Below are 26,279 nucleotides of genomic sequence, written 5' to 3'. Positions count from 1 at the left end.
ATCCAACCACGCTTGTTGACGGTATGTTGAGAAACAGTCATATGGAAGACTGTCAATAATTTCAGAAAAACACAATACATTATTATAAATAGTTTTATATGATTACCTTTTTTAACACAGTGCCTTCCGTTCCCATAGTATTTTGGTTTGCATTCGCAGCAGAATCCTTCATCATAGTCATTGCATTTAGCTTGGACGTGGCAATAAGTTGAAGCCTCCCTGCAAGTCTGAGGTGGACCAGTATTTTTCGTGTCTGGAAAGAAATATTGAAAATTTCATTTCCGATTCAAAGTATCTTGCATTGCTCAACTCCAGATCAAAACGAAACTGACTTTCTCCAGATGAACTGTTAGTTGGAGTAGACATAAAATCAATTTATAGTATCAATATGATACTGTTGAAGTACTTAGTTTGAGTGGGAAGTTATCACTTACCAAAGTTAGTATCGGGTTCAATAACTTCCAACTCATCTACCTTGAAAATATATTGACCTTCAAGACCCATATTGGACCACCTGAAATAAAAATGAAAATCAATTGTTTACGGATATTATTCTTATTGCACGGTGAATCGGCACAATGTTGGTGTCTAATAACTTCCTTGAGATGAAAGCTGCAAAGACAGCCAGAAACAGTTGTAGAATTTGTTTCAAATAGTAAAACCGTTATCGATGATTTCAGCTTCTGGTATTATAGAAAAAACTGATCCTCAATACTTCGAAATTTGTGGTCGTGAATGTTGGTGTCTATCTTCCTTGTGATGAAAGCTGCAAAGACAGCCAGTTGTAGAATTTGTTTCAAACATTAAAACCGTTATCGATGATTTCAGCTTCAGGTGTTATGAAAAAAAACTGAACCGCAATACTTCGAAATTTGTGGTCGTGAAATTCTAGAAAAAATTGTGACACCGGCACGTGGTCGAAATTGGTAATATTCAAACGTCTATAGAAGTCAAATGCCTAGGAACTCGTCTTGACGCCAACCTGAGTTGGGAAAAACAAATCAGTTATGTGGGTATAAATCTTAACAAAGCCTTTTATGATATACGTCAGATGAAGTCCAGCCTAGATGAAATAGGTCTGCTTAGTTTACAGGGTGTTCCAAATTAAGTCGGCACTATTGCCAACTCCGTTATTATTGATAGTACGAATTTGGTTGAATGAGCAAACTAGTAGCATTTTCAATGGCCTTCTTGATGCCGAAAACAAAAAATTGACTGTCACGTTTTCAAAATATTTCATAAAATGATATTTTTTTTTATTGAAACACCCTATATTTTATCATGCATTTCGATTCGTAATAATATTCTCATCAGCACAACTCATATCGCCTTTCTGAAGTTGAAAATGAGCGACTTATGTGAAAATATTTATTTCTTTCACTAGTACAAAAAATGTATTTTCAAAAAAACCGCCTTCATGTTGAACACATATTTGGACCTTTCTCTTGATGCTACGTATTACTTTCTACACAATTCGACCATCAATTCTGTTAATTATAGTTTCAATATAATTTTTCAGTTCATCTACATTATTATGTTCAATTTTGTATACATCATTTCTAAGAAATCCCCAAAAATAAAAACCTACAGGTGTCATGTCTGGTGAATGAGGATGCCACTTATCAGAAATATTTGTAGCAACCCATCTGTTTCCAAACCAGTCTTGCAACATCATTTTTACATCACTGATGATCCTCCAGGTTAAGATCATCGAAAAACTCTTTCAAAACTCTTGTTAATAAATTAATGTAACGGTGTTTGTTCAAAGAACTATAGTAGGAAAATGTACCGATAATTCTGCCTCTGAATAGACATCAAACATCAATACTAAATCGTCTTTGCGGATTGTGGGGATGGATTAGAAACGAATGTCTACTCTTTCTTTTTATTATATATCCCAAAAATTGAAAATATAGCCTCATCGCTCCATGTAATATTTCTATAGAAGTTTGAATCTTGTCTGCATTCATTCATAAACCACCAACAAAACCCCAATTTTCTCTTAGGGTCACCAGGTTCTAGTGTTTGAATTGGTCTTAACTTATAAGGAGAAATCTTCAGGATTCGTTAAATAACAGACGGTGGAAGAGCTATTTCTCTGAATAAATCTCTAATAGAATAATTTGGATTTACCTCAAAGTAGGCTAAAACTTCAATTTCTGTATCTTCAGATATTACAAAACTTTCTTTATTTCTCCCCTTATCAAAAACTTTTTCATTGCTCCTGAATCACGAGTTCAAATAAATACCAAAATTGGGTGTTTGGGACAATCATGAGGTTTTATTTGCCAAAATAAAGAAATTTTGTATATTAGTGATATATATATATATATATATATATATATATATATATATATATATATATATATAAATCTTTTATGAATTTTATGAAATTTTTGAAAACGCGACTGGCAATTTTTTTTGGTTTCCGTCATCAAAAACGCCATTAATAATGCTACTAGTTTGCCTTTTTAACCGAATTCGTAACATCAATAATAACGGAGTTCCGACTTAATTTGGAACACCCTGTATATTACTCGTATCTCAGCCTGAACATCATTGCTTTTTTCAGAGACAAATCACGAGCACTACAAAAATTCTCAAGGCGCTCTAAGAGCGTTGCCTGTGCGAAAGTAGCGATTCACATTGGATTTGAATCGCTGGAGATTAAGTTCAATTGAAAAAACGTTCTCAGTAACTTTATTCCGCATAAACGCAGTTCTCCAAACGGAAGAGTTTTTGAACAGTGAAGATCGAGGTGTACTGAGTTTAATCTCAAAACGATGAGCAGCCACAATCCGTCGCTCACTTCTGATATTTACCGCTCTTGGTGGAATCAAATATATGTGTGACTGATGACTTGTTTACTTTATGGTGATTCATGATCACTTAAATGAAATGAATAAAAAACACTTTTGTCTAAATACCACTGTTAGATTTTATTTATACGACCGGTTTCGGGTTTGTCCCCATTATCGAGTTTTATACTTGAAAACCGGTCATATAAATAAAATCTAACAGTGGTATTTAGACAAAAGTGTTTTTAATTCATTTTATTCAAGGAATCAAATATGCCAAGTCATTTGAACACTTGAACACTTCCCGTTAAAGTATCTATAGAAGAGAGACAAATCTCCACCATTTCTTTGGATATTCGAAGCTATCAAGGTTGCAAGTTGCAAGCTTGGGAAATAAAAATGGATTTCAGCAGTTTCCGTGGCTCAGAAAGGATCCTGTCTATTACACACGAAATGGCATTAAGCTTCAACATTTTCCAAACAAGCATTGGAATGTAATTCACATACTTGCCAATGGCTGAAGTTTCATAACAGATCCTTTTCTCTACATATTTGGGTATATATAAAATAGGACAAAACTTAAAAAAACATCAAGTGAATATCTATTGGGTAAGACATTTCACTCCCTATATCAATATTATTTGAATGTCTAATATATGTACAATATGTGTTTGCCTTTGATGTAACTGTTTTGATTTGAAACCTATTGCATGTATGTCTATATTGATGTATTATTTGAGGTATTCTAATCTAAACTAATAATCGAGTCCAACACCGAACATACACAATAACATATTGTTCTTTCTAAATTTGTAAAAATAATACCTTGATTTGATATTTTTCATAGTCTTATCATGTGTTTCTTTTCCACAGTGAATTGTGTTATCTTAGTAATGTTATCTTACTTTTCCAGGTTATTCACTTGTTCTGTTCCGGACCCAGGTAAAGAAAATATGTCCCCTTCCGGAGATATTATTCCTGCCTGTGCTCTAGCATCTGGTAACCCGGACTCATCGCCCGTTCCTTGAATCCATTGGATGCCATCTTCTGGATACAAAAATTCAACAAATGTTTCCATACCGTCACTTGAAATAACAACTTGGTAGGTGTTCGCTTTGTCACTTCCACGATTGAAATATCCAACCCCTGAAATAAAACAAATTTTGATTTACTATTCAATTGGATATCAAGTAAGCAAATGTCACACAAAAAAGCAAAATTTCATTCCAAATTCATTCACAATAATTTATTTCAAGCCTTCTCTATTGATCTGTATTGAATTCGTGAATTACTCGTACTTGGAGAATATCTCTTGTAATAGCCAAAAGATCTATTGAGGACAACTTCTACTGGTCTATGGTATATGTTCTACTACTATGAGCACGAAAAAGCTCTCTCACAGGATGCTGAGTTCATAGAAATCGTAAAAAACAAACGTTACAATTCTAAAAGTATAGGAAATACATATCTTAAAGACTTTCATGTATTTCTCGTGTTTTGATTCTTCCATTTTATAAAAACATCCCAGTTCAGATAGGAGGAGTTTATTATCGAAAGAGTAATAAACACATACATTTTACATACTAGATATATCTGAATTAGTGTCTCCTATATTTTTGATCAACTCGTTACGAATATCTAGTCTGGTCCATATTTCTTGACTCTGGATGTCGAATACTTGTCAAAGAAATAAGTTGTTCCAGAGGTTCATATGGATCTTCACTTTCATCTGTAAGTGTGGAAGGAACTTTGTCATTTCTTGGCAGTTCAGCTGCTTTGAACCTGCAATTTTGCTGCAGTGATTGAATAATTTATGGAAAAGTCGCATTGTGTTAGAACTCTTCTGGATAATAACAAGTTTAACACGTTGTTGAAGCTTTCTAGACTTGTTTTTGACTAGTCAATATTTTGCGGAGTACTGAGGAGAATGGTTTTTGATTCTAACAAAAAACGTATTGCTCAAGTCCATCTGGTATCACTCATTCTCAATTTTGTTCCAGTTCTGTCAACAGAAGATGCAATTTTCAATGTAACATAAAATATATATGATGGTCTGAATACTAACAAAAAAGTGATTGGAATATTTTTAGATATGAAGAAAGCTTTTGATACCGAATCTCACTTTAAACTCCTGGAGAAACTTACACAATACGGAATAAGAGGTGTTTGCCTTGAACTTTTCCGAAGTTATTCAAGAAACAGAAAAAAGTTCGTAAAAATAAATGAATATAAGGATAACCAACAAATAACAAAGTGTGGTGTTCCTCAAGGCACGGTTTCAGGACTTGACTTTTTTTGATTTACATTAATGATTTCCTAAATAAAAATCTTGATGGTAATCTATATTCATATGCAGATGACACTGTATATGTAGTGAATGGAGATAACTGGGATGAGATCATATCGAAGGTTGAAGTTGGCATGTCAAATTTGAAACATAACTTGAGTTATGACTTACTCACACTCAATATCACGAAAACTAAATTCATGACATTTTCGTGTAGTGAAAAATATGAACCAAAATTTGATGAAATAAAAATTCATAGTTCAAAATCTTTACAGAAACATTTTCAAAAATGCAATTGCACTCTTAAATTACACAGAACCCTACAAATAAAATATTTAGGAGTTTATATAGATTGTTGCCTGAAGTGGAAAAACATTCACTTGAATTAACAAAAAAATTAAGAAAATGTCTTTATAAGTTCAGACTTCTGAGAAATATATTCAAAGTGAAAACACTATTGATGTTTTATCATGCATTATTTTTCAATATTATGACCTACGGAATCATAGCCTAGGGTGGTGCATATGAAAATTCGTTAAAATGTATCAAGACTATTCAGAAATATGCAATAAAAATAATCAAAAAACCTTTCAGATTCACATCGAAAGTTTTATTCATAAAATATTTCATTTTAAATCTCAGACGAACATTTTACAAAATTAACCATCTATATAAAAAACATTTTGCAAATAGTGACATAATAGAACATCAGTATGATACAAGATCAAAGACCAATAAATGCTTTCAAATTGCTAAGTGTATTCTTCATTTAATGCAACAACACTGCATATGTATTGGTTGTAAAATTTACAACATAATTCCACGAGAAATTAAAAAGTTGATAACAACATTTAAAAAAACATTACACAATTGGATATTAGATGATAGTGAAAAAATTGAAAATGTGCTCAAATTGAAATAGTTCAGTTCAATAGTTAATTTATTTCACCCTCATTCATAATGAAATACTATTATTGATACCTTTTTTCTTTTCTATATATTGTTTCATGAACAATATCTATTAACAGTTAACATATTCTTTATTTTTCAACTGAGCCAGTGTTTACACTTAGCAGACTGTGTTAAAATATTATACATGTACTAACAATTTTTTAATATTTATAGACATTAGACATTCATTTGATATTGTACATTCGTTAATAAATTTGAATTTGAATTTATTTCACTTCTGAAATTTTTCGTATATTTTTAAATGAATTTAAAAATAGGATTTTCTTCAGCTATTTTCAGAGTGAAGTTGTATAGACTTTGTTATATAAAAAACGTATTTCTAATCGAATAAACAGTTGTGCAACAGCTCAAAATGCACAATTTCAATATACAGTGTCACACATAAAGTCCGCATCAAATGGGATTTTTTTTTGTTCATCTCTTCAAGCAACTTTTGATATCTCCATTAGGTTGTTCTTTTAAAAATGATGCGAAATGACATGCATATGACCGATCAAGTGATTTTTCTTCCCTGTCAGATTTGACATTTTTTCCAAAAAATTTTCAGAAAAGCAGTTATTGCTCGAAATTTCGAAAATCGGTAAAGAGAAAAAATGATTGTTTTATTCATTTTTTTCCGTATACCAATTTTTAGCTCTCTAGTACAAATTTAGTTTTTTTACAGTTTTTCGAAAATTTGACATTTGCCGATTTCTCAAATTTAGCCAAACCTCAACAAAGTTAGTGCTTTATGCCTAACTTATCTCTTCAACGCATTTTTATTATCAATTGCAATTCTAAATACAACTTGTTTCGCAAAAATTTAAAACACCAGAAAAAATTATGCCAAAAATGATGCAGTTGATACAGTTTTTAAAAACAGATAAATATTTCACTTTATTTCTACTTTTTGCGAAAAAGCTTGATACATAAGCATAGTTAAAAAACAATATCAATGAAAAGTCAATAATTTATTCTTTACTGCACTTTTCAAACAGTTAAACTTTGATTTACTAATTACGAAAAATTACAACGCAATTAAACTAAGGGAAGAAATTATACGAAAGTAATTTCACATTTACTAAATATCTTTTATGAGGTATGAATGAACAAAATTACTTCAGAAATCAATTTAAATTTTGTTGCCTAGAAAACTAAACCGTAAAAAATTCTAACAAACATCTGTTAAAATAAAGTTATAATTTAAATTAGGAACACTAAATCAAATCGAAACATATGCCTAAACCATGTAAATACCAATAGAAATACAAAATAAAAAGTCACATTTCGGTGTGCCTTCCACCACGTTCAATGCAATCAATTGTCCTTTTCAAAACATCTTTAACTGCATTCTTTATACTACGGAGTTTCGTGCTTACAACACATTCTCGAATAACTGCCTCTGAATGGTTTATATCTCGAAAAGATCTTTGCTTATACACCTTTTGTTTTAAGTAACCCCACAAAAAGAAATCTAGTGGGGTTATATCAGGAGATCTAGGCGGCCAAAAGTGTTCCATATTTCGACTGATTACTTTGCACCTAAATATTTCCAAAAGACGCTCTTTAACCACCCTTGTAGTATGAATAGGTGTACCATCACACTGATACCACACAACATTTCTTACTTGAAGGGGCATATTATCCAACACTTCAGATAGTTCGGTATTCACAAAGTGTAGGTAGTCCGCAGAATTTAAATTATGTCTAAAAAAGTACGGTCCTATAATTTGATCGTTTAATATGCCACACCATACATTCGTCTTAAACGAATATTGATCTCGACATTCGATTATCGATACTAACTGTTGACTGATGAATATTTCTTGCAGGGTGTCTGGCATTGAAAATATCAGCTACTTGTCGCTGATCGGTATTCTCGCCGCATATTAAAACGATTTCAATTTTCTCTTGAAGATTGAGCATTTTTAACAACACACTAGACAACGAATAAACTATTTTAAATCTAAAACTGATAAACACTATTTTGAGTTATTCAACAAATGTCATATGACAATAAAATATTTTGCTTATTCAGTTCAGTTCAATTGTTCCCACAGTACCCTTAGTTTAATTTCGTTGTAATTTTTCGTAATTACTAAATCAAAGTTTAACTGTTTGAAAAGTGCAGTGAAGAATAAATTATTGACTTTCATTGATATTGTTTTTTAATTATGCTTATGTATCAAGCTATTTCGCAAAAAGTAGAAATAAAGTAAAATATTTATCTGTTTTTGAAAACTGTATCAACTTTGCATCATTTTTGGCATAATTTTTTCTGGTGTTTGAAATTTTTGCAAAATAAGTTGTATTTAAAATTGCAATTGGTAATAAAAATGCGTTGGAAAGATAAGTTAGGCATAAAGCACTAACTTTGTTGAGGTTTGGCTAAATTTGAGAAATCGGCAAATGTCAAATTTTCGAAAAGCTGTAAAATAACTAAATTTGTACTAGAGACCTAAAAATTGGTATATGGGTAAAAAAAAGAAAAAACAATCATCTTTTCTCCTTACTGATTTTCGAAATTTCGAGCAATAACTGTTTGGACAGGGAAGAAAAATCACTTGATCGGTCATATGCATGTCATTTGGCATCATTTTTAAAGCACAACCTAATGGAGATATCAAAAGTTGCTTAAAGAGATGAACAAAAAAAAATCCCATTCGATGCGAACTTTATGTGTGACACTGTATATGATAACAGTTGGGGGTACTTGCTTACAATTGAAGAATTCTGGGAATAGCTTGTACGAGAATGCTGCATAACGATAAAACCTGAATTAATTGAAGTGAATTTTCAAAACCTGAAGAGAGTTATTCTTGAGAAATGTCCTCAATTTCCAAAAGGTGTTCCCCATCATATTGTGCTCATCTAGAACTTTCCAGTTATTTATAAATTTTTGTAATTTTCACTTGAAAGTATTGGAGTAGCAAAATCCCTAGATGAAAAATTCTGGGATGACACCTGCCACCCCTTGCCATACCCAAATTATGTCTATGATAAGTAATACTATTTAAATAACCGAAGATAATGGTTGGTCCAGATGTATATAATTTAGTTGTAAGGAATTTAGTCAACTACTGATGTCGAAAGGAAGACAGTGTTTTGAAACTGGTGTTAGGAAAAAATGTTTTCATTAGATTCCTTTTACACTGGACGTTCGTTCAAGTCTAAAACAAAAAGGTTTTGCATCTGATCTCATGAAATGTAATCGCCCGTAAAAACACATAAGATAACTTCATATAAGGTACATACCTTCCCAAGTGACTATCAATAAATTAGTGGCTTGAAAATTTGAATAATGGAGAAAAGAATCATGGATATTTTCCGTTGCCCTTCGGAGTAAGTCTGGTCTATCCGTTTGATAGTATGAAACTGACCCGGCCTGCCTGGTGTCCACATTGGAGTAAAATGGAGCAATGATGGGATAATCCAACGGAAACTCGATGTTGATGAATTGCGGAATTTCTGTTTGAAATGACAGAAAACCATTGTTATTAACCTAGAAGAAAATAGAGAAATTAGAATGGAAATTTTTATCGATACATCCCTAATGATCTTAGTGTTTTTTCAAAAATCAATTTAGATATAATGCAAGATTCTATATTCGACCATGGAGTGAAGTTTGTGGTGTCAAAATATGGTGTAAATCCCGTCGGTATTGACCAAATGCACAGGACCTTCCACACCTCTATGATAAAAAAAAGGCATTGAAGCTGCCAATCTGATGAATCCTCAGTTTGGGATTTCGCGAGGGTTTGTTGTGACTATTCAAACTCGACCATATAAATCCAGCTTCTTAACGAAACATCAAGCTATATAATGTTTTGTTTAACGAATATGAAATATACAACAAACTACAATTATTCATACTAAAATAAAAATAATGATGTGAAAAAACTTCATTAGGCATTGAATTTTTTTACTTGAATAATAATATTTGAGAAATATGTATGATGTTTTCAGTCTATTCTTTATTTTTCATTTACATATTTTAATATTTTATCTGATTTAATTTTTATCTCTACTTTGAATGTTTTTTAGTTGTAAAAATTATCATAATGAATGATTAAATCTATCTATTTATATGAGTTTCATACAAGTGTAATTATCCTGGTCTGGTGTACCATATTTGATGTTTTTTTTTTCATGATTTATATTTTTATAACGATTTAACAAAAGATAAGCCTCTCTCTTCAATGTTTGATATTTGTTATAGGAGAAGCGATTATTGGTAATCAATAGTGACAAAAATCGAAATTTTCTTCAGAATTTTCAGTTTTTTTCAATATTTTTTTGAAGGTCAATACCTAGATGATAAAATATTCAATAAACTACAATTATTCAGACTGAAATTGAAAATATTGTTGTGAGAAATGAGTCCGTATAGTATTGAAGACTTCATTAAATATCATCTAATGACTTTGCAACTATAGAAAGTATTACACTTTATCTTTGATCACTGTTTTCTTAATTTCCTTGAAACCATCATTGTTTGAAGACTTTATTGAAAAAAGGACTGAGTGACTCAGAAAATGCTCATCATTTGTAATTAGATTGTTATCGGGTTATCCTACAGGGTTAATTATGTCCGTATTTCACATTCATTTCTAGTAATACATAGATCTGATTACTTTATGAATAAGCAGTTCAATAACCTTTGAATGAGGAGTCATTGATTAAATGTTTTGAAATATTGACGGTTGACTTATGTGATAAAACTGTTTTCATTATTACAGTAGTGGAACGAAGAGGATTTGAAGCAATTTATTTTTTCCCAATAATCTCAAAATGAATCCTTTGTCAACAAATTTCGACGCACTATATGTGTTGAATATTTTTTTGTGTATATTTGATAAACGAATATTTGCTGTAAAAATGTACTTCCAGTCAATATTTGATTCCTGGACCGAAACCATCCAATTATTTATTAAATTATGTTCATGATATTTAAGAGAGAGTCCATAAAAATAATTTTACAACTAACAATACAAATTATGCTAAAGCTAATGGAACTGTCAATAAATTCATGAATGTCTACATACATTTCGGAAAAAGATGGTGTAGTGTGAAAAGTAAAATGAATCGAATTTGTTGAATGAATGACTGTTGTTATTCGTAGAAAGAGTATTTCTTTACATACATTAAGATTATGAATCTCTGATAGTTTGGGCATTATAAGGCTATTGATTGCGGATATTCCCAAATTGCTTGAATTTGTGGATAAATCAAAACAAAATGAAGTCTCAACGTTTTTTATGAAACACACAATTCTCCATTTTGTAGGTAATCAAGATACTTAGATAAATTTGGTTTTGGATTCATCGGCATCTAGGGCGTTGAATGCTTGTAAAACTTTTCTAACCATATGCGCCTTACTTGTTGCAGGATCTGTAAATACAATATTTTCAATATGTCCATGAGAGACAGATCAGGGAAACGTGATGGCCAAAGGTACGGCTCATTATTGACAATCCACCTATCATAAAATAATTGATCGAGTAATACTCTTAACGGTCCCGCAATTATGAAGCGGTGCTCTTTTCTGTTAGTACCAAATATTTTCAGCATCTTCAATTGATAAATTATTTACTATAACTCTCACATTTTGTAGTATGATACAGTATTCTTCACCATTCAAATTTCAATCATAGATGTACAAATACAGAATTCCATTGTGCTTTATAGCACAATAAACGTTAACACTCTAAGTTTCTTGGAAATATCGGTCACGGGCAAGGTGACCGATATTTCCATTTCCGAATTTCAAAACTATCACAAAATGCAGAGTGTTCCATTTGAAAAAACTGAGTTTTGGCCTATTTTCATATCTTCAGAATTAGTCATCAACTCCGAACAACTTGTATAACATTTTGGATATGTTATTCATATAAGTCGATGGAATGAAGCTTTTTGATAATAGCTCATTTATTGTTTTATCAGATTTCTTAACTTCATGGGGGAATCAATCGAGAGCTGAATACTTGATTTTTATGAGTAAACAAATTAATTTTTCGAGAACGGTTCATTTTTGGTATGGTGATAGTGTATCACATGAGCTTATATTAGAATTATGTCAGGTGAAATGTGAAAATATACAGGGTGTTACATTTGATTTTTGGAAAAACGCCATTATTTTTATTCGATAAAGCATATTAAAAAGCTACATTTGCCAATTGTCATGCTATGAATCTTATTATTTCTCTAATCGACGGTCATCGACAACGGAGTCGTAATCTACCTGGTCCTCCAAGTCTCGTCACTGGCTTTGTTCCAAGTGAACAGTGATAACCTTTTCACAAACTACACTTAAACGATTTGATCTCCACTAACTTTATTGAAAATAATCATAACATGTTTCGCTAAAACATTAGCTTTTTCAAATGATTAATACATCCAAGCATCCTTACATTCATATTTATATACTACAGGTAACCACAATCGAGACTACCTGTAAGAAATTACCTGAATCTCTACATCACATACCTGCTCGATTATGCTTACCTAAAGCAAATTGCCTACCATCTACATCAATAATAATTCTTTATGGGTTTTTAAGAAAACAAGTTCAATAATGGTGATCTATTCAAATCTAATTGGTCATTCATTAGAATATTTGAATTTTTAAGTTTATTAATTTCCATTGCTTCTAAATGATTCAGTTTGAAACCTTTATTTTCAATGTGCAAAATTTCGAATTCTTCATTAAAGATGTGATTTTCTTCTAGAAGATGATTTGAATACGTTGAATTTGTTTTCTTGTTTACATAGCTCTTATGATGTTCCTGGATTCGATTCCTAAATGTCCTGCCAGTTTGACCAATATATACCTTAGGGCACGTTCCACACTTTAATTTATATACCCCTGATTTCTCGAATTTAGATGTCTTATCTTTATTATTTTTAACTAGCTTTCCCAACGTATTACTTGTTCTATATGCAATTTTAATATCTCTATTTCTCAAAAATGAAGCCACTTTTTCCGTTGGTTGTCCAAAATAGGTTAAAGCTCTATAATTTTGATTATCTACCTTATCAATGGGAAAAACGTCTCGCATCGCTTTTGTGTAGACTTTCTTGGCAAGTATTTTGTTTATTAATTCGGCTTTAAACCCATTGTTTACCGCAATTTGCTTGATGATATTGAGTTCTTTATCAAAATTATCTATCAATATCATCAAGCAAATTGCGGTAAACAATGGGTTTAAAGCCGAATTAATAAACAAAATACTTGCCAAGAAAGTCTACACAAAAGCGATGCGAGACGTTTTTCCCATTGATAAGGTAGATAATCAAAATTATAGAGCTTTAACCTATTTTGGACAACCAACGGAAAAAGTGGCTTCATTTTTGAGAAATACAGATATTAAAATTGCATATAGAACAAGTAATACGTTGGGAAAGCTAGTTAAAAATAATAAAGATAAGACATCTAAATTCGAGAAATCAGGGGTATATAAATTAAAGTGTGGAACGTGCCCTAAGGTATATATTGGTCAAACTGGCAGGACATTTAGGAATCGAATCCAGGAACATCATAAGAGCTATGTAAACAAGAAAACAAATTCAACGTATTCAAATCATCTTCTAGAAGAAAATCACATCTTTAATGAAGAATTCGAAATTTTGCACATTGAAAATAAAGGTTTCAAACTGAATCATTTAGAAGCAATGGAAATTAATAAACTTAAAAATTCAAATATTCTAATGAATGACCAATTAGATTTGAATAGATCACCATTATTGAACTTGTTTTCTTAAAAACCCATAAAGAATTATTATTGATGTAGATGGTAGGCAATTTGCTTTAGGTAAGCATAATCGAGCAGGTATGTGATGTAGAGATTCAGGTAATTTCTTACAGGTAGTCTCGATTGTGGTTACCTGTAGTATATAAATATGAATGTAAGGATGCTTGGATGTATTAATCATTTGAAAAAGCTAATGTTTTAGCGAAACATGTTATGATTATTTTCAATAAAGTTAGTGGAGATCAAATCGTTTAAGTGTAGTTTGTGAAATTACTATGGATCTTCATCAAGTAACGGCCGAATCAATCAAAAAAAAAAAAAAAAAAAAAAAAAAGTGATAACCTTGTTGGTTAGGTCCAGAAATACCGGAAATTGATTCTTGACTTTCTAATTGAAGTGAGTTAAGACAGTCGGAATGATTTTCAATTTCAAAAGTTTCACGAATCATCCTGGTCCGAAAAGTTTCCTCCGTAGCAATGGTTTTGGTGTTTCCGAAGCTTATTGTGTGGCCTGTTTCAAAGTGATGCTTGAAGAGGAATAAGGCTGGATTTGCGAGCAGTTATTTCATGTTCATAGACTCTATTTGAAATTATTCTATCGGCTTGGCCAATGTGACTTCTGGGAGGTAGATAGAACATGGTATTTCGTATATGCCCTGTGCCTCATTGCGTCTCGTGTCCTTGGGTGTTCGTAAAAAATTGAGATTTGATTGATGGCCGTGAAAACTGTCATTTCGTTATGCTTCTTCAGAATTCGGCTTACATTGTCGGTAACTACATGGATGTAAGGGAGAAATTTCACAAAAATATTTGGAATCATCAAAGCACTCAACCAATGCTACGTCCCACGGCACTGATTGGAACTAAAAATCTATTTTCGGTGTAACTGATAATATTCATTGAATGATAATATAATTATTCTCACATAAACATTATAATTAATAATGAAAGTTCATTCTATTCAATTTAAAAATCTCATCTATTGCTGATTCAACGTTATATTGAATACTCACATAGATACTATCGAATTCCTCTCCAAAAAACACGACGGGTTCCCTTAATTCGATCTCTTGGCTGGAAATATCATCTCCTTTGGGTAGGTAAACCGCGTCGGGTACTTTATACTCATAAAGTAAGGTAACGGGAATTGCATTAATATCCACAAATATAAAACACAAAACAAACCACATTAGCAACTTCATTCTTGTAGAAGTTCATAAATAGACTGCCTCTTGAAGAAACTTATCGCTGAGAAGGGATATCTTCAGGGGTCACGGGTCACAATCTATATCGTTGTGTTGGGACATATTGCCTTATCGAATTGAGTACCTAATTATGTTGAACTCATTTTTATGTGTTTGCCTTCTTTCTAAGAACCTCGTACCTATACATGACAGATGAGGAGAATCCTGAGAAAAATTATCTTTATTTTCACTGCGGGTGGTTTCTCTAGAATTACTTTTGTATTTTTTTTGTAATTTGCAAGAATTTATAATGAAATATGTAGGTACAGTAATGATTCTTTATTCAAATGATTTCTTAAATTATTTCTTAAGAACAATTTTTCCTCGCGGAGAGTTCATAAATCGTTTCCGGTTACCTAAAAGAAAATCGACTTTAAAAGTGATTTTATTTGAAGAAAATAAACGGGAAAATAATATCATGAGAAATATCTTCCAATTATATTTGAGGGTTGTCGTTCGTAGCCACAGCTGGTTAACGGAAAAACATATTTTAAAAGGATAAACGATACACGACCATACAATACATTATTCAAATTGCAAAATATTTTATATCCTAACTAGGTATAGTCTAATTCTTTAAGCAGTAAAGTTGGTTTTCCATAGTCGTACATAACTGAGTTAGTTAAAAAGTGAAAAATGTAGTATTTTTTTAAACATTCAACGTTGTTATATTATTAGACTTTTTGTAGTGATACGTATTCGGTGAGTAACAAAAATATGGAACACTCGCATTGACAATTATAGATTTGTTTTTAATTAAACACCCAAAATTGTTTCTACTTTTGAATTACTTTCATTCGCATATTACATATTACATCAATAATGATTTTAGTATATCCTCAAATTTTCTGAACGTTTGCCACAGAATCAGCTTTCAAGTTTCATTTCGGGTCAATGCAATAATTTCTAAAAAATTATCGATTTGACAATTGTCAACGTATTTATTCATGACGAAAAAATTATTTTTCTATAAAAAGGAATACTTTATCCTTGTTAGTGAAGTTTCCAGTTGGAGTACTTCTCTGCATCAATGGTTTTTTTTGACGCGGCTCTTCTTTATAATAATACCAATATTTTTCATTTCATAATTTTTTAAGTGAAAATTGGTCCAAAAGCTTCTTAGAGACAGTGGCGTAAGTCAGATGCTACAAATGCAATACGCATATATACAGACGGCTCAAAAACCAAAGAAGGCTCAGGATGTGGAGTGTACTCCAGATCACTAAGCTTAAGGATTAAGTGGGGAATGGGAAAAAATACCACCGTGGTCCAAACAGAACTGTCTGGTATCTCAATCGTGATAAAAAAAAGTAGTTGTTTACAGCTGATTCTCGGCCTCCCCCCATTTTACAGCTGATTCTCGGCCTCCCCCCAGTTTACAGCTGATTCTCGGCCTCCCCCCACCACTATGACGTCACGTGGGGTGGATGACCTAGACCGACTCATGTGACCCTGAGAAATATGTCTGGTGCATGCCACCTTGAAAAATATGTATGGTGCATATGACTTTGAAAAATATGTCTGGTGCATAGGTGGTATGTGTACATCACAGATTACAGCCGGTTCTGGGCCTCCCCCCACCACTATGACGTATTAATTGCTTTTTTTTTGTTGTTATTTAGTAACATCAAGGCGATGTGACCTTGAAGGGTCTGGTGCATGGATCGTTCAGAATTTTTTTCATATGAGATTTTGTGTGTGTGTGTGTGTGACATAGTGACGTAATTACATTTGATTGGTGTGTGTGTGTGAGAATGCACGGTACAGGGTTTCATCATGTGCTTGTCTATGTACAAACATACGTCTGCATACTTCGAAGATCCTTCAAGTAATAAATGTTCCATCGATGTGAGCCCGCCAAGTTAGTAGTGGTGTGACGTCACAGCATCAACCGTTCAACGGTAAGAGAGCGAGATGTTCACTCCACGACGTACGGCTGAGTAATGCGTATTCATCGGTGTGCCCTCACCGGTGTGCAGTGAAAGCTGTGACGTAACGCATCGCTCTAGCCTCGCTATCGATGGTGACACGCAGACGGCCGAGGACTGTGCTAACGTCTGCCCTCTCCGAGAGCGCGACGATCACTGCCTGTTGTTGGTATCGACATTCAGTTGGGAGGTGGGCTTGGCTGTGACGTCAGGCATCTCTAGTGGGTAGCGAAGTAGGGTGAACTGAAGAGAGTTAAATAACGTGCATTTGTATAGATAATATTGTAGAATCTCGTGAAGTAATAATCTGAAAATTATCAACTTGAGCTGTGCCAAGGTATGGTTAGGGCGAATTGGATACATATAACAATTGACAGAAATTCTCTCTATTATAGCAAAATTTGATCTCACATTTTCGCTTTGAAACCTCATTGAACTATTGAGGCCCGCGTCGGACTGCAAAGTTAGAGGTTATAAAATAATTGGAGATAAGTAATGAGAAGAGTTCATTGCATGTATTCAAATGATTCAACATGGAACAAACCAATGAAGCACAAGTGATAAGAAATGAGAGTTCAGAGAGTGGATTCTTGTTGCTTGTAACTATCCAATGGAATTTAAGATCTGAATCTTGTGCAATGTTATATTTATGATGACGAATGAAAGAACAGTTATTATTTAGGTCTATTTTATGTTTCTTCGATTGACGACTTGTTTATTTTGTGGAAATTCATGTTCACTGAGGATACACTACAAAAACACACTTTTGTCTATTTTCCACTATATTACATTCAAATGTAACCAGTTAGTTTTGAAAATGGTATAATAGCCGAAACCGGTCGACAATAAAGAAATATAGTGGAAAATTGACAAAAGTGTGTTTATGTAGTGTATCCTCTATTTTATGTACGGAAAACACTGAAGAGAGTGAAATTGAATTACAGAATACATATTCGGAAGAGAAATAAATATAGTAGGATTTGGAAAAAACTTGAGGTTTGGTTAGAATTTAAAAATTGTCGAAAGAGACAACTGCTTTGATGAGCCGATTTTCTATAGTTTGTGCCTGTATTTCTTGGTCCCGTATAACAAAAACTTGTCGATTTTGATATTGCACGTAGCTTCTGCATTCCGTTTCGACCTTCACAGCATATGACATCAGCGTAACTATAACTGAAAAGTAGGATGTGCCATCACTTTGATCGAAAATAAATTCATTCACCTGTCATTGCCAGATTTACCCGGCAAGTTTGATTTGACTTTGAAATAAATGCAAGGTTATTATCTGCCCCAAAACAGATGCGTAGACTCAAAACATAACATTTTACAGGAGAACAGACTGACATTTCCCACGCATATGCATGTCTAACATGAACTAGGTACCGCATACTTGATGATGATTCAAAATGCTACACTATATTTTTTCTTGAAATATGATTACATTACAATTTGAACCAACATAGTGGATAATATTGACGTAACTTCAACTGAAACGTGGGTACCGCCTCACTTTGGTCTCTTTTTTTCCACACATTGGCAAATCTGATGGTGAAGTTTGGTTTAACCTTGAAACTAAATACTAGGATTTTCTCGAGGGTCGAGTTTTCATGTATGCCGATGACTTAACATTGTGACGTCCCCAGATCTGAATGAAATTGAAAATGAAACGAAACTAGTAATCAATGAATTCGAATGTTGGTGTAGAAACAATCATTTAATAAATAATGGAAATAAAACAACATTTATCCAGTTGTCAAGTAAGTATCAGCGCCCTTTCCAAATAAATCTGAGTTTCGAAACTGAATTGTCTTTCAATAATCACATCGAATACTTGTGCACTTCTCTGAAAAACGTATTTTGCCTTCCTAACAATGAAATTAAATTTTTTGAGACATAATCTCTTGGATATATACTATGGTCTAGTGTATTCTAAGCTTAATATAAATATTACCATTTGGGGACACTCATAAGAAATAAATAGAATCTTTATAAGGCAAAAATGCTTCATTAGAATAATTTTTGATCTCAAATACAGAGAATATTGTAAGAAAACATTCCAAGACACAAATTTTTTTCACATTACCATGCATTTATCGTTACAAAATATTAAGCTACGTTCATGTACATTCCCATTTGCTAACAAGAAATGAGGAAATTCACTGTCATTAAACGAGACGGAGAAACGATTTCCATCAGGAAAAAATTACCCATAATGAAAGAAATTTTCTCATATTCAAAAAAAAGTCAAAGACTTTTTGGTAACAAGTTGTTTTTACTTCCTGATAGAGTATGAAAATAATATTTTTGTGTAACATGTGCTGTTATTGATATAAGTGCTATGAGATAAAATATCTTTTGTAAAATGTGACGTGTCATATATACATTCATGTATCAAAAATGATGACTAAAATTTGACTTTGACTTCTCCGTCAATGTCATGCTAAACGGAGATTTGTAGACATGTAGTGTCAACACTTGACATTTTACAGGAGAACAGACTGATATTTCTCACACATATGCATGCCTACATGAACTTCCGCATGCTTAAAAATGATGTAATAATTTAAAATGTCACACTACGTTTTTCTTTTCGAAACATGATTGATTACAAATCTGAAGCCATACAGTAAATGATTATGATATGATTTCCACTGAAAAGCAGGTTTGTTCTCACTTTGGTCTGTTTTTCCCCCACCATGTCAAGATCTGACAGAGCAGTTTAATTCACTGTCTTTAAACGAGACGGAGACACGATTTCCATCAGGAAAAAATAAACCATAATGAAAGAAATGTTCTCATATTCAAGAAAAAAGTCAAAGACTTTTTAGTGACAAGTTGTTTTTACTTCCTGATAGAGTATGAAAATAATATTTTTGTGTAACATGTGCTGTTATTGATATAAGTGCTATAAGATAAAATATCTTTTGTAAAATGTGACGTGTCATATATACATTCATGTATCAAAAATGATGACTAAAATTTGACTTTGACTTCTCCGTCAATGTCATGCTAGACGGAGATTTGTAGACATGTAGTGTCAACACTTGACATTTTACAGGAGAACAGACTGATATTTCTCACATATATGCATGCCCTACATGAACTTCCGCATGCTTAAAAATGATGTAATAATTTAAAATGTCACACTACGTTTTTCTTTTCGAAACATGATTGATTACAAATCTGAAGCCATACAGTAGATGATTTTGATATGATTTCCACTGAAAAACAGGTTTATTCTCACTTTGGTCTGTTTCTCCCCCACCATGTCAAGATCTGACAGAGCAGTTTGGTTTGAGCTTGAAACTGAACGCCCAGGTTATGCTAGACGGAGATTTGCGGAGTTTCTAAAAGAGATGCGTAGGGTCATGCCATTTTGCAATAGAATAGATTGATATTTCTCACACATGCATATGCTCGCCTAACAAGAACTTTCACGTATTGCACTACAATCTAATCATTTGAAATTCAACACTATATTGCAGTATCTGACGGTGGAGTGTGGTTTGACTGTGAAAATGAATACAAAGTTCATTCTTAACGAAAATCATGCTAAACGGGGTTTGGAAGTTCTTCAAAACAATGTATACAGTCACAACACACCATTTTGCAGTGAAAAAGACATATTTTTCCCACCTAAATATATTCTCGACATGAACTTTTACATGTCGCATTACACATGTTTCAATTTGAAATGTATTACTATCTTCTTCTTAAAACCCAATATTATCCAAGATTCAAGCCAATATACCATATGACGTAAGCGTGTATTCAACTGAAAAGAAGGTATTTCCACACTTCAACCTGACAACTGATTCCTCCCCTCCACCATTTCATGATCTGACCTTGAAGTTGAGTTTGATCTTTAACTTGACTACGTGGTCATTTTCTGTCGATGTCCTGCTATACTGGTTTGTGAGTCCCCAAATATTACATAATGCACACATTTTTCGTACATACACACGCATGCTTCACACCATGCATGCTTATGTTTATGTTGTAGTATATTTCTCGAGAGAATTTATATGGTTGAAGCTGCGATGATTCTGCAACCGTGTTAGGAATCACACGTTAAAAGGTAAGACCTCGTTATTCCTTAGCTCGCAACTTCTCAACTTCTGAGAGTTGTCGTTCGTATGGGGGCGACAGCTGATTAACGGAAAAACAGACTTTAAACAGAAACAGAACATTTACTTGCTGCATGATAAAGATACAGTAATGCAACGTGTCGCTATCGAATTGGGTACTGTAATAGCGTGATCAACATTTTTGTCAACATTTTTACTGTTGTTCCTGTGAATATAGTGTTTCAGACTAACATATCATCATAGAAATTCAGTTTTCTGATATACTATGATTGAGACATGTGTCTCAATAGCAGATTTTATTCATATTCATATTTGGTCACATTACTTCTAACGCAAAGTTTTCCCCGCTAGGTAGTGCTGTTTCTAATTTACTGTTCGAGGAATATTTTCTAGCTCTCCATTTCGGTCAATCAGTTATTGTTGAACCTGCTTCTGCAATTTTGAAAAATGTTTGCTGATTTGATGAAATATATCGCATCTATCTTGAGCCTCATAATAGATGAATACAAGGAGAAAACGGTGAAGGATAGACTTGAAGAGTGTTATAAGGCTTCTAAACGAATAAAAAAGATCTGAAAAATACTACTACTATGGGTGGGAAACAAAATCTACTAGCATTCTTAATCAGATGAATTTTTAGATGAAGAAAGGAGCAGGCCTGATTAGCCGGAAAGAGACATCCTCTAATCGAGTACATCGGCTTTTAATTCGCGTACTAAAGTGATTAGTAATCCCAAGCATAAGAACCCTACCTCATTTTTGATCGACTATAAGACCCTTTTTGTGAGTATAATTCAAAATGCATTGGAAAATGATGCATTTTTAAAGATTAATATGGTGGAGAATTTGAGGTTGTCAAAGGCGATCGAATCTTCAACGAATATAAGTATTTCTCAATATCTAACGCATCCATTCATAGTAACACTGATATGAATATGTGGTTTGAGAATCATGTTATGGTGTCAATCATGATAAAGTTGGAAGAGTTCCAGGAACGTGACAGAGGTTAGACGTTGAAAGCAGTAGTGAATTTGGGGGTTACCGTAAACAAATTTGTGCCGCAGAGAGGTTCATCATACATTGAACTGCCTTCTCGAATCAAACGAAAAATCATGATAATGCCTGCTTCGCTTGGGCCATTGTTTCGGCGTTGTATCCAGTTCCCCATGGACAACATTCAGATCACATTTTATCTTATCCTGACTATTCAAAAGTTCTGAAGTTGTGAGGTATTCACTTTCCGATGAAAATTATTCAGATAAATAGTTTCGAAGAGCAGAATGATCTCTCAGTCAATGTTTACACGTTGAAACTTTTTAAATCCAAGTATACTGTTATACCGCTAAGATTGAGCATAGCAAAAAATAAAAGCAAACATCTGAATCTACTCATGATTCAAGACATGTATTACGATGAAAGATGTAAGGATTCAATAAATGTCTATGATGTTACCTCACCAACCAGAAAACACTTTGTTTGAATAAAAGATCTATCTAGTTTGGTGAGTAATCAACTCGACAACCATAATAGAAACAAATGTTTTTGCCATAGGTGTTTTCACTGTTTTTCCACGCAAGCAATGTTAGATAAACACCTTGAAGACTGCTCGAAGACACATTTTGTTATAGAAAATATTGCATTGGATCTCAATGGAAGTGTCGCCGTTAGGCCGATAACAAAGGAAAAGTATATCTCCTTCATTAAAAATATTTCTGGTAGCAAGAGCCACCTCAGATTTTTTAACTCATTCAGATTCATGAGTTTTTCGCTGGATACGTTAGTATCATATCTATCAGATTTCCAAATCTCATATCACAGTTCTCCAACCGCTCGAATGATGAAGAGTAGATTTTGACAAAAAAGGGTGTAATGCGGTATGACTATATCGATTCTTTCAAAAAATTCAATGAAGATTGTTTACTCCCTATCGAAACCTTTTTCAACATATTGGAGGAAAAACCGTGTCCTAGGAGATCTTACTTACGTGCCAAGCTGATATGGGCTACTTTTAATATAAACACATCGGGAAAATATACGAATCTGTATTTGAAAACGGATGTTATGCTTCTGGCTATGTCTTCGAGCAGTTCCGCTCAAGTTGTCATAAAACTTACGGTTTGGATCCTGCCCATTATTTCATTCTGCCTGGCTATACATGGAATGCTATGTTATTCAAAACGAAACAGCAACTTGAACTTTTCACCGATGTAGATCAGTTGATGTTTTTCGAAAAGGGAACAAGAGGTGGACTGAGTCAAGTTTGCTCCAAGCGAAGAGTCACAGCTAATAACAAATACATGGGTGATATCTTATGATAAAGCCAAAGCTGACTCATTCCTAATGTATTTCGATGTTAATAATCAATATGGTTGAGCAATGTCTCAATATCTACCATACGGCTGGTTTGAGTAGATGGACACCAACATTGATATCACAACTGTACCTGATGATGCCTCGGAAGGTTATATACTAGAAGTTGATATGGAGTATCCAAACAACCTTTACGATATGCATAAGGATTTACCGTTTTGCCCCGATCATGTGGATCCTAAGACAAAAAAATCTCGAATCGAAAGTACATCGGATGTGAAACAATTTAAATTGATGGCTACTCTACAGTCGAAGAAATAGTATGTGAATCATTACAGAAATCTCAAGCAGGCCTTAGAAAATGGTCTCATTTTGAACAAGATTCATCGTGTTCTAAAGTTCAAGCAGTCCACATGGTTGAAGCCTACAAAGGCTTGAACACACGTTTGCGAACTACTGCCTTGAATGATATTGAAAAGAACCTATTCAAACCAATGCCGTATTTGATATGTACTGCTATCTTCAAAACTCAATTTATTTCCCATATATATAAATATTTGTTTCAGGGAAAACTATGGAAAATCTGAGAAAGCACTCTGATGTTCGCCTTGTAACGAGTTGGGATGGGCGATATGGTGCCGAAGCCAGAATCTCCAATCCTCGGTTCAAGAGTTTGACTGTCTTCGATGAAAACTTGACTGCCATTGAATTGGGAAAATCCAAAATATTCTTCAACAAACCTATATATGTTGGAATGGTAGTACTGGATTTGGCAAAGTTGACCACATATAATTTCCATTATGAATACATGGCTCCTAGGTATAGAGAAATTTTTTGCGCAGGACAGTTTGATTTATGAAATTATAAATTATGATCCATATGAGATGATAAAAAAATGATTGTCATCAGTATTTCGATACTAGCGATTATCAATCAGATATCATTTATAATATTCCCCGAGAGAATAAGAAAGTGATTGGATTGATGAAGGATGAGAACAACAGAAAGCTTATGCTTGACTTTATTGGACTCAGTTCTAAATTATACTCAACTAAAACTGCAACGTCAGAAGATCAAATCACTGATCTGAAAAAAAGATTGAAGCAGGAGAATTATGAAAATGATGAAATGAAACAAATTATGGCCAATTTCGGAGTATCCAAGAAAGCGGGTCGAAACAGGGCTGTTCGGTATTGAATCATAAATGCGTTATGTTTGGGCTTTATTTCCAGCTAAGAATGGTCGAAAAAAATAAACTTGATCTGGTCTCCCTATAAAACTGAAGCCATTCTACTGATACGCAGAAAAATTACACACCAGTAAATCTCAAAATCAAGTAAACTCTCATAACACCAAGTGCGTATTTGAAATATATTGGTACAAATTTGAGAAAATGTTTTCAATGTGTAGCCATAAAGATATCGATGTTATGTATTTAGATCAAAACTACAGACGATTAGCAAAACAATTGATTCGCTACAATTGTAATGTGATTGTTCCATTCCAACAGTATGATCGCAATCTCCATCATACCAATTTTCGATTATGTAGCTCCATATTTGACTTTTGATGAAATTGCAGATATTTGTCTAGAATAGTGGAAGGATAGATGTGGTTGATTGGTAATTATGAAAGATTTTAATCTCAATAAGGACTAATATTGAAAAGGGTATATGCTGATAATAACATGTTTGTTCGACTTGGCATTTTCTATAATATCGAGATTCATAATTAATGAAGTGCTTTGCTATTAAATATACTGCAATTTGGTCAAAACTGAATTTTTATGCCAATAGCCCTATATAAACCTCTCTCGAAAGAAAATAGGTGTGTAGTTCAATTCGAAATAAATGACATTAGGGTTCATTTTTCCAGTAGTTCTGCTTTGACTCACAAAAATACACCTGTATATCAGCAACAAGATAATATGTTAACAAAAACTTTCAATGTGATATGTGATTTTCACTCGTACATAGAACCGTTCATGTGAGACGAGAATAATTTGTAGTTGATATTGTTATTAATCAATATTCATAGATTTTGAATTGAGTAATATTCCCATGGAAGAGTATGGTAGGTTTCAGGAATTAGATAGCGTTTATCATCGTTAGGATTCAGAGCAATCTTCGTTTATTCTGTTGAATACACCCTAGGCTTATAGGATTTTATTAATTTTTTTTTGTGATTGCTTTTTCGGTATAATTTTCCAAACAGGCCACGTAATCTTCGAAAGCGATTTTTTTTGACAACATTATATTTAACGCCCTTCGCTTTCTTGGATACTCCGAAATTGGCCACAATTTGTTTCAATCTTTTTTTCAGATCAGTGATTTGATCTTCTGACGTTGCAGTTTTAGTTGAGTATAATTTAGAACTGAGTCCAATAAAGTCAAGCATAAGCTTTCTGTTGTTCTCATCCTTCATCAATCCAATCACTTTCTTATTCTCTCGGGGAATATTATAAATGATATCTGATTGATAATCGCTAGTATCGAAATACTGATGACAATCATTTTTTTATCATCTCATATGGATCATAATTTATAATTTCATAAATCAAACTGTCCTGCGCAAAAAATTTCTCTATACCTAGGAGCCATGTATTCATAATGGAAATTATATGTGGTCAACTTTGCCAAATCCAGTACTACCATTCCAACATATATAGGTTTGTTGAAGAATATTTTGGATTTTCCCAATTCAATGGCAGTCAAGTTTTCATCGAAGACAGTCAAACTCTTGAACCGAGGATTGGAGATTCTGGCTTCGGCACCATATCGCCCATCCCAACTCGTTACAAGGCGAACATCAGAGTGCTTTCTCAGATTTTCCATAGTTTTCCCTGAAACAAATATTTATATATATGGGAAATAAATTGAGTTTTGAAGATAGCAGTACATATCAAATACGGCATTGGTTTGAA

General features: G+C 33.1%; 1 protein-coding gene across 1 annotated transcript in view; it reads right to left on the bottom strand.

Moving 5' to 3' along the window:
- Ndg (Nidogen) overlaps nt 1-15,034 on the bottom strand; it is an 89,123-nt gene extending 74,089 nt beyond the window's left edge. Inside the window, exons 1-5 of the mRNA XM_074169965.1 lie at nt 14,800-15,034; nt 9,292-9,538; nt 3,704-3,944; nt 435-514; nt 107-253 (exon numbers count right to left, since the gene is read on the bottom strand). Coding sequence (XP_074026066.1) covers nt 107-253; nt 435-514; nt 3,704-3,944; nt 9,292-9,538; nt 14,800-14,988 — 904 coding nt within the window. The 5' untranslated portion in view covers nt 14,989-15,034. The remainder of the gene's footprint in view (nt 1-106; nt 254-434; nt 515-3,703; nt 3,945-9,291; nt 9,539-14,799) is intronic.
- Nucleotides 15,035-26,279: the final 11,245 nt, after the last annotated feature.

The sequence above is a fragment of the Leptinotarsa decemlineata genome, unplaced genomic scaffold, assembly GCF_025532065.1.
Source record: "Leptinotarsa decemlineata unplaced genomic scaffold, Ldec_3_MD MMD2_P_RNA_scaffold_6, whole genome shotgun sequence".
Classification (NCBI taxonomy): Eukaryota; Metazoa; Arthropoda; class Insecta; order Coleoptera; family Chrysomelidae; genus Leptinotarsa; species Leptinotarsa decemlineata.
This window is presented reverse-complemented; position numbering and strand designations above follow the sequence as displayed.